General features: G+C 37.3%; 1 protein-coding gene across 1 annotated transcript; it reads right to left on the minus strand.

Annotated features, from left to right (window-relative positions):
• Nucleotides 1-251: 251 nt before the first annotated feature.
• On the minus strand, nucleotides 252-9,345 carry LOC108696982 (beta-microseminoprotein). Its single transcript, XM_018226681.2, has 4 exons — nucleotides 9,238-9,345; nucleotides 7,685-7,775; nucleotides 4,833-4,938; nucleotides 252-456 (listed from the first exon to the last, which is right to left on the minus strand). Exons 1-4 carry the CDS (start codon nucleotides 9,238-9,240, stop codon nucleotides 327-329), a joined length of 330 nt encoding a protein of 109 aa, XP_018082170.1. The 5' UTR covers nucleotides 9,241-9,345; the 3' UTR covers nucleotides 252-326.
• Nucleotides 9,346-10,353: the final 1,008 nt, after the last annotated feature.

Here is a 10,353-nt window from a genome sequence, read left to right on the forward strand (position 1 = left end):
TACTTACCTTATTTCCATCACATCCGACGTGACGCCTGCGTTTTTGCGCAGAGCATCGGATCACGCCAGAATCGTCCGTGGAGTCCTGCCCTTAATAGGTACACACTGGCAACCATATGGAAGTGCAGGAGTGTGTAAGGGCACATTGTATCAACTTACACTCTCCATTGTATCCACTTTAGAGCACTCACACTTGCATGTGCATTCGTAAATTAACCCCTAATGTAGTGTAATAATGGAAGCAAGATTTGTAAATTTAATGACTTTATTTTCAGTTATTTGTTAACATTCAATTAATGAAGCTCTAGCTCCAGGAGACGGTCATTTCAGCCAACCATAGCTAAAATGTCACATTCCCTTGAAGGATTTTTCTTTTCCACAACATTATAAAGGCAGGTATTCCTATTAAAAACAGCCGTACACTTTTCCTTATCATACTTCACTGGGGTACCATATCTATAAAGAAAGAAAAAGGTTTATTTATTAAATTTTATAATGATAACAAATGCAGTTTGTCTGCCTATGAGTTAAACTAGTCCCTTCCCTTTGCTACCTTTCTTCTCTTCTGCCAAGTCTAAAGTGAGCAAACGAGACCAGTCCATTAACCAAAATCTGTCAAAAATTGCTCAAATACATCACAACCCAGCCTGCCCTACTAGATAGGCTTTGACTCTTCCCTAATCTTTGCTATGTGCAGATTCCAAAAAAAACATTTTAAAAACATAAACTCTTGTAGCTCAGCCAATAATTTATTTTAAAAAGTGTCGGAGATTACATTAATTTCCTAAAATATCAGAAAATCAAACTCTAAACTTAAAAGGCATAACTATTTGATTATCTACCAGAATAGTCCCCTATATTATTTTTGCAGGACAATAATTGTTTCTTAAAAAATTATTGGTATGACGGCAATTATTTATAATTCTTTACATTCTTTGTTTTGTTTTGCAAAATGTGCTATATTAAAGGGGTGGTTCCCCTTTGAGTTAAAGTAACGAAATAATTGGAGGTATGAAAAATTCTATTTCACAGTGGATTGTTATCTATGAACTGGAAATAAATACCTATTTTAAAAAGTTAAAGGGGTTGTTCACCTTTGAGTTAAAGGGATACTGTCATGGGAAAAAAAAAATTCTAAATGAATCAGTTAATAGTGCTGCTCCAGCAGATTTCTGCACTGAAATCCATTTCTCAACAGATTTTTTTATATTCAATTTTAAAATCTGACATGGGGCTAGACATTTTGTCAATTTCCCAGCTGCCCCTGGTCATGTGACTTGTGCCTGCACTTTAGGAGGGAAATGCTTTCTGGCAGGCTGCTGTTTTTCCTTCTCAATGTAACTGAATGTGTCTCAGTGGGACATGGGTTTTTACTATTGAGTGCTGTTCTTAGAACTACCAGGCAGCTGTTATCTTGTGTTAGGGAGCTGTTATCTGGTCACCTTCCCATTGTTCTTTTGTTTGGCTGCTGGGGGGAAGGGAGGGGGTGATATCACTCCAACTTGCAGTACAGCAGTAAAGAGTGACTGAAGTTTATCAGAGCACAAGTCACATGACTTGGGGCAGCTGGGAAATAGACAAAATGTCTAGCCCCATGTCAGATTTCAAAATTGAATATAAAAAAAAATCTGTTTTCTCTTTTGAGAAATGGATTTCAGTGCAGAATTCTGCTGGAGCAGCACTATTAACTGATTCATTTTGAATTTTTTTTTTCCCATGACAGTATCCCTTTAACTTTTAGGGGCAAATTCACTAAGCAACGAATTAGCGCTAGTGTCTGCTTCGCTCACATTGCAACACTTCACCAGGCGTAGATTCGCCAGGACAACGCTAATTCACTAAAATCCAAAGTTGCGTCCAGGGCGAGAACGCTAGCGAAGTTGCACTAGCATTGGCTAATTTGCATACGTGGGAAGTTAAAGTTGAATGGACGTATATGTTGCAGCAAATACATTACACTACACAAGCCCGGGAAACCTTCATAAAATAAAATAGAGTTGTTATATTGCCCTACACATGAGCCCAGTGTATAGTTTATGTGCCACATGTAAGGAAATGTAGGGAGGAAGCTGGGTACTCCAGAAAAAAATTCTTTTGCAGCCTATCACCCTGAAAAATGAAAAGTCGCCAGCGTTTTTTTAAAAAAACGTTCAACTATTTTTTGAGGCAGTCCTATCTACTCTATTGCACTTCGCCTGGTCTGAGGTGGCAAAGGCAAGTCTGGCGCAAGAGGAAACGTTCAATAAAATCCGTATCTTACTAAATTTGCGAAGTTAAATCTCTTTGCCAGAGTGCAACTTTGCCAGGCGTAAGGGAGCGAATTACCGATAGAGTCTCCTTCGCTAGCCCTGCACCCATTAGTAAATCGGCGAACTACAAAATAATGTCACACTAGCGAATTTTCGCAAACGTCACTTCACCCTTTAGTAAATCTGCCCCTTAGTTTGATGTAGATAGTGATATTCTGACACAAATTGCAATTCGTTTTTATTTTTTATTATCTGTGGTTTTTGAGTTATTTAGCTTTTTATTCAGGAGGACTCCAATATGCAATTTCAGCAATATGGTTGCTAAGGTCCAAATTAACCTAGCAACCATGCATTGATTTAAATAAGAGACTGGAATATAAATAAGAAAGGGGCTGAAAGATGACGAGGAATAAAAAGTAGCAATAACAATACATTTGTAGCCTTACAGAGAATTTTAGATGGGGCCAGTGAACCCCATTTGAAAGATGGAAAGAGTCTGAAGAAGAAAGCAAATAATTCAAAAACTATAAAAAATAAATAATGAAGACCAAGTGAAAAGAATTAGACTACTCTATAGCATACTAAAGGTTAACTTTTAATGCAAGAGCGGGTGTTAATGCTAAACCTTTGCTTAGCGAAAAATGTGCAATGTGACTGATATTACACTACGAGCAGGGCTAAACATTCACAAAGACGCCATTTTAAATAACGCCTGCGACTTTTAATTACATTCCCCCCCCTGTTATTGAATGGCCAATTCTAAGCAACTTTTCAGTTTTCAGGTTATTTTTTTTATATATACAGTATATATATATATATAGTTTTTTTTATAGTTTTTAAATTCTTCTTCTGACTCTTTCCATAGTCAGGGGTCACTGACACCATCTACAAAATAAATACTCAAATTTGTAAGGCAACAAATGTATTGTTATTGCTTTTTATTGCTCATCTTTCTATTCAGTTTCTTTCCTATTCATATTCCAATCTCTTATTCAAATGAATGCAAGGTTGCTAGGATAATTTGGACCCTAGTAACTAGATTGCAGAAAGTGCAAACTAAAGAGCTGCTGAATAAAAAGCTAAATATCTCAAAAACCACAAATAATAAAAAATGAAAACCAATTGCAAATTATAATTATATATTATATAATATAATTATTCCTTATTGGAAGCAACCCCTGCCTATTTGGTTTGTTTAATGTTTACATGATTTTCTAGTAGTCTTAAGGCACAAAGTTCCAAATTTCAGAAATATCTGTTATCCGGAAAACTTCAGGTCGGGGCATTCTGGATAGCAGGTTCCATACCTGTACTAGTTGCTATTTAAGGCTTATAGCACATTGTATTATGACTCTCGCTGCCCTCTGGTGGAGAAAACCAGTGCCCACTGGCTTTAATATTAATGTATCAGAAGTTCCATTAATACAGTAAAAAGGGAAATAATGTATTAAGACGACCTGCTTAAAATGTACTCTACGGGTAATGACCTACGCGTAGATTTGTTGTCTGCGATAACGGTGCACTACTGCGGAGGGACAAACCTCCCGAAAATGGTTCTCCACTAGGGTTGCCACCTTTTCTGGAAAAAAATACTGGCCTTCCTATATATTTATCTTTATTCCCTATTAATAACATTGGGATCAACCATCGTTTTTACCGGCTATGCCGGTAAAATACTGGGCAGGTGGCAACCCTATTCTCCACTGTAATAATTTAAAACACCGGTGACAAAACCTACTCATCTCTTTTTTGTTTTTGTCCAGAGTTGCTTCTTGAGGAAACTTTGGTCGACTTCGCAATGTGTCGGCAGGGCAGCGCCAGGCCGACTGGGCACCCTAGGCAACCCGGATGGCCACACCCTGGTGCTCGCCTGACCACGATGAAGGGGAAAGGGAAGGAGTGGAGAGCAACCGAGGGATGGGAAGAATGATGGAGGGGTGGGTGAGAGAGGGAAGAAAAGGGAGTAAGACTGAGGGGTGCAAACACGGTCTAGGGGTAGGCAGAAGACAATTTTAGAGGAAGCTGCCCAGAGTCCCCCTATCATTGCGCCCTAGGCAGCTTCTTCTGCCTCTTCTGCCTACCCCTAGATTGCTGAAATTGCTGTAGAGCTGATGAATAAAAAGCTTAACTCAAAAACCACAAATAATAAAAAAGAAAACCAATTGCAAATTGTCTCAAAATATCACTCTCTACATCTTACTAAAAGTTAACTCAAAGGTGAACAACCCTTTAAGCCCTGGCCACAGACAATGTCACCACAAGGAAGTAATGGCCTAATGTTAAACCTCTCTAAATGGTGGAATTTCAAAAAGCAGAGCAAATTTACTGACATTTTATGGTGTATTTGTTCCCAGTTATCACTGTAACAGCAGAAACTCGTTGCCACAGAATACAAAGACCCAACACAGCTAAAGTAATGTAATGACCATAGGCCGTCCCAGGATGTGCAACCGGCCTCACTTGTCCTCTCCAGAGCTGCAAAGAAATTCCTCAGACGGCTCCAGTGGGCCCTGAGGTGCACCCTTGGTAGGTACCGTGCTGTACCATTAGAATTTCTGTAGAATTCTCTGGAAATAAACTTACGCTTGGCAACATCTCATTGAGCCATCCATAGAACAGGTACAGTCCATACAATCTTTTGTTCTAAATTTGCTCCCCCGGTCATGCAGCTCACCTCTATAAAAGCAACCTAAGAAGAAAACATAACAAAATAGCTTCCATGAGGCACAAACTGACTGAACCTCCAGATCTCTGTGAATTGCAATAAGCTTTCGATTTCACCCCCCCCCATGTTTGCTTTTTTCTTTAGAATAATTGCCCAAAGAAAGTAATGCAATATGGCAGCTTTGCTCTTTTACAATAGAATTAAAAACAAATATATAATACACAGAATCAGTTGTTTCCACATAATTACAATATGTTTTGAGCTATTAGCATCTTTTATGGACTTTCTGCCTGGCTGGGGAGGGAAGGCAAGTGGTGTCACTTCCAGGGCTGTACTTTATGGTATAACATGAAGCTAAACTGGGATCCAGAAATGCTGTCCCCCAGTGCAACTGGAGCTCCTTTGCCTAAAACTAGGGGGTTATTTACTAAAACTCAAGTTTATCTCAGTTTTTTATTAAAACAAAGTCGACTAAACTCACATCCAAGAACTGAACTCATCGAGCGTCAATTCGAATCCTACTTTAGATGCTCCGAAAACTCGACTTTATGAGATTACTGGACAAAAACCCAGACTTTATCGGATTATCCAGCACAGATCACGATTTCAAGAAACAACTTCAGGGACATTGACTTCTACATGATCTTTTGAGATGAAGTATTTTCAGATTTGGAGTTTTATCAGCTGTTGGGCTTAATAAATCTCTAAAAATTCAAGGTTTTTTTTTCCTCCAAAAATTAGAGTTTTCCCCTTGACCAGATAAATTCAAGGTTTAATATATAGGCCCCCTAGTTCCAGTCCTGTATCACTATAAATTTATGGGGACTTTCTCATTGGACTGAGACCCCTGTTTAAGGAGTAAGATTTTATGTATAAGGGGGTAGTTCACCTAGAAATTAATATTTAGTATGATGTAAACAGTGAATGGAAGGGTAACTATTTCAGAGGTTAAAGGGGAACTGTCACTATTTTAAAAAATACACTATACTGTGGGTGCTTAGTAAAGGTGGCCATACACAGGCAAATAAAGCTGGCGATATCTGTCCTTTAGACCAATTCGGCAATTTATCTGCCTGTGTATGGGGGCTTCCCGACGGGTCTTCCTGATCGATATTTGGCCACGATATCGATTGGGAAGGTTTCATTTTTCCGTCGACTGACCCGTCGGAGCTCATTGCTCCTTGTTGTAATCCGATCGTTCAGCCCTAGGGCCGAATGTTCAGATTACCCCAATATAGCCCTGCCATTGGTTTGCATATCGGAGATAGATCCGCTCGTTCGTCGATGTTGCCAGACGAGCGGATCTCTTCATGTATGGCCAGCTTAACTCATATTTGCAAATTGGTTGATTATTTTTTTCTTATGGTTCTTACATATAAATGGTTTACTAACTTAACATTTCCCCCCTACTGCTAATAACCAGCCTCAATTCATGAAGCCTATTTCAGAACACATTTCATATTTCACATTTCATAATTACATTTGTGAACATTTTCTCCTGGCGTAAAATTCTCTGTGAAAATTCACCAGTAAATTCCCCCATACAATTGTAGTTAGAGAATTTATGCCATTTACTGCATGTGGGATATTAGCATGGAGAAGGTACAGTAGATAATGAGATGCAAACTCCTGCTCTGTCTTTATAATGGCAGCTCACCAGACTTTCTCTTGGCCAAAATGAATGGACTTAGCAAATCAGAGGATATTTACTGGAGTTTTTATGCCAATGTGATGAGAATTTTCACCAATGCAAATTTAATTCACTTGTCATACTCTCCTTTTACTAGTTTTGATTTTTTTTTTTTGGAAAAATACTCCAAATCTTTACTCTTCAGTAAATATGCCCCTATGTGCAGAAGACTCACTAGATAAGAGGTGGTCTGTATGCAAAGGAATCCTGTACTTCATATACATCAGCATTTAGGGAGGTTTAAAGGTATTTGTGTAATCTGTGCTTTTGCCTTCAGGTCAACGGAGTGGATCAGTGCACTTTAGACTAGTGTGTAGCAAATGTGTAGGCAGGCACTCAATAAAGGGAGAGCATACAATTAGCACTAGGCAGCTTATTTAAGGCATTATCACTGCCACTTTCATTATGCATGTAAAAAGAAACCCTATCCCTTTAAAGGAAAACTATACCCCCCAAACAATGTAGGTCTCTATAAAAAGATATTGCATAAAAGAGCTCATATGTAAAACCCTGCTTCATGTAAATAAACCATTTTCATAATAATACACTTTTATAGTAGTATGTGCCATTGGGTAATCATAAATAGAAAATTGCCATTTTAAAAAATAAGGGCCGCCCCCTGGGATCGTAGGATTCACTGTACTCACACACAAACCAAACAAACCATACATGTTAGGTCACATGAGCCAATTAACAGACAGAGTTGTGTCTTTTGCTTCAACACTTCTTCCTGTTACAGTTAGAGTTGAAGTATTTCTGGTCAGGTGATCTCTGAGACAGCACAGAGACCATCACGAAATGGTGGCTCAAGGCAAGAGATGTAAAAGGGCAATATTTACTTAAATATATATTCCAGTTTGGTGAGATTCTTTAATATGCCACTTAGTATGATATGAACTATCTGTTGCTTAAGTGTTCATTTTGGGGGTATAGTTTTCCTTTAAACTGAAAATCCTACTGTCAGATAACAAATAGAAATAGGAGTAATTGGAGTAGTAAAATATTCATTGCACTGATTCATAACTTACAATAAAGTTACAATAAATACTGCAATACTGGAAAAGTGTTATTCCGTCTTACCGTGGGATTCCCCCGGCAGCCGAGAAAAGCATCCGGCGCTGCATGTTGTCACCAAAATGGCAAGGGCAATCAGAGAAGCCAAAATGCACTTCTGAAATGTTTATGGAAAAAAAATATATAAAAAAAAATATGTGCAGATTCATCATCTGTGCATTTAACTACAAGGGGCCAATTGCTGCTGCCCCTTCATATAGACTTCTTTCATGTGATAGTAATTCACTGGCAGAATAACTTTCTTGCACCCCCAGAGAACCCTAATGTTTTCAATAGAACGTTTGAATCTCCTGGAGGTGGGGAGGAATATGCAGAACAAATTACAGGTACAAATTGTCACATCAGTGGACAGTGAGTTCTTTGAGCTCCTGGAAGCACTTGAAACATTTTATATTTGAGCAGCTGACCACAATTGCATTTATAACCCAAATATTTACAGGCCTTAATGATTGCTACTACACCCTCCAAATACATAAAATAAAAGCCATGATAAATCTCCTCCTTAGACGGGAAATAAGGCAATAGATTGCGCTCAAAAACACAAACAAAATCTATATTGTATAAAGAATACATTTCGGGGCAGATTTATCAAGGGTCGAATTTCGAAGTAAAAAATACTTTGAAATTACACCATTGAATTAAAATACTTCGAATTCAAATATTGAATTCAAACTTTTTTTATTGAATTTGTGTATTCTGCTGTCAAAGTAAAACGAACGATTCGAATGATTTTAACGTACGATCGAACGATTTTACTTCAACTTCAAAAAACGTAGAAAATGCTGTAGAAGGTCCCCATAGGCTAACATAGCACTTCGGCAGGTTTAATTTGGCGAAGTATCGAAGTCGTTTTTTTTAAAGAGACAGTACTTTGGTTATCGAATGGTTAAATATTCGAAGTATTTTACTTCGAATCGAATTCGAAGTTGAAGTCGTAGTATCCTATTCGATGGTCGAAGTATCCAAAAAATTACTTCGAATTTCGATTTTTTTTACTTCGAAAATTCCCTCGAATTCCCTTCGACCCTTGATAAATCTGCCCCTTCAAGTGCTGCTCTGTTAACATACCAGACAATATACAGCACATTTTTGTGTGAAGATTGACTTACCGTTATATAAAGAAGGAGAGAGAAGATATCTAATGCAAACCAAATAACACCATTGCTCTTGAAAAAATATAATTTTGTCAAAACTGGAAACTTAAGTACACTCTATAGCTAGATTACTTGGAAATAGATCTATGTAAACCAATACTAGCATGCTGGGGTCCTCTAGTGACCAAACAGAGGTACAACATCTTTGCTTCTAAAAAAATCCCACATGCATGCTTAAAAGATAAAGTATAGTTTTATTAAGTCATTTTAAAATATCAAAAACTCCCCACATGGAGACTTAATAAAACTATACTTTTTATCTTTTAAGCATGCATGTGAGATGTTTTTGGAAGTAATGATATGGAAACTAAAGGCCTGATAAACTCTTTGAGCTTGGGAAAGAAATTGCATTAATCATCATTTAAATATACATTTTAAATAACTACATAATCACATTCCACTCACCATTGTGTTTCCAGTCGTTGCAGGTGCAACACAGTGAACCCTGGTCGTACTTATAGCAGATCAGACTGGTTCTGAGCAACACATTTTCCTCGGAAAGGGGGATGTTACTGGAATCCTGTGTTTTGCAATAACATTCCTGTTCTTAAAGGGACATCAGCATTAACAAAAGTCAATACAATTTCATGTATTTTTAACTGTAACAAACCTAGGGTGGAAAAGTGGGCAAAACTAAAACTGGAGTAAGAAGTGTTATTGAAATTGAATGTTCACCTTTAAGTTAACTTTTAGCATGTTATAGAAAGGCTAATTCTAACCAACTTTTCAATTGGACTATTTGTTTTCTTTTTTATATATTTTTTTAATTGTTTGTCTTCTTCTGTCCAGCTTTCAAATGGGGATCACTGATGCCATCTAAAAACAAATGTTCAATAAGGCTACAAAAATGTATTGTTATTGCAACTTTTTTTTTATCCAGTTCCTTATTCAAATCGATGCATAGTTGCTAGGATAATTTGGACCATAGCAACCAGATAGCTGAAATAACAAAGAAGAGAGCTACTGAATAAAAAGCTAAAAAACTCAAAAAACAAAAATAATAAATGAAAACCAATTGCTAGTTGTCTCAGAATATCACTCAGTCTACATTATACTAAAAGTTAATAAAGGTTAACAACCACTTAAAAAGAATATAAAATCCACAAAATCCACACTTCATTTTGTCAATATGGCAGTTTTGCAAGTTTTGGCATTAAAATTAAAGATAACTCAGAAGCAGCCCCTAGCTTTGTGCATTCTTAACAAACCAGCGTCCTTGGTCCAGAGTGCCCCCCCCCTCCCCTCACCCACCTACAGTTCTATGCTGTATGCCCATACTACTTGTCAACCTATTTTGATGTATAACTACTTTTGGATTGTCGTAGCCTAACTGTACATGTTAATGTGTGTGTTGTTTTGTTGTGAAAAGCAAAAATAAAAACCTTTAAAAAAAAATTAAAGATAATTACAACTGCTATGTGAACTGTCTGTAGACTAGCTATCCTTGGTATTAACATAATCATTACTTATGTGTAAATAAGGTAATAGAATTCAGTGCTTAAATATTATTATTAAATGGTT

The sequence above is a fragment of the Xenopus laevis genome, chromosome 7L (genome assembly GCF_017654675.1).
Source record: "Xenopus laevis strain J_2021 chromosome 7L, Xenopus_laevis_v10.1, whole genome shotgun sequence".
NCBI classification, from domain to species: domain Eukaryota; kingdom Metazoa; phylum Chordata; class Amphibia; order Anura; family Pipidae; genus Xenopus; species Xenopus laevis.

Bases quoted from the DNA above. Each gene is read 5' to 3' on its own strand.
- LOC108696982 (XM_018226681.2), bottom strand. The intron at 4,939-7,684 runs GTAAGACGGAAT...TTTTCTTCTTAG, and splicing joins GCTGCCGGGGGAATCCCACG to GTTGCTTTTATAGAGGTGAG. The intron at 457-4,832 runs GTAAGTTTATTT...CTTTCTTTATAG, and splicing joins TCAATGAGATGTTGCCAAGC to ATATGGTACCCCAGTGAAGT.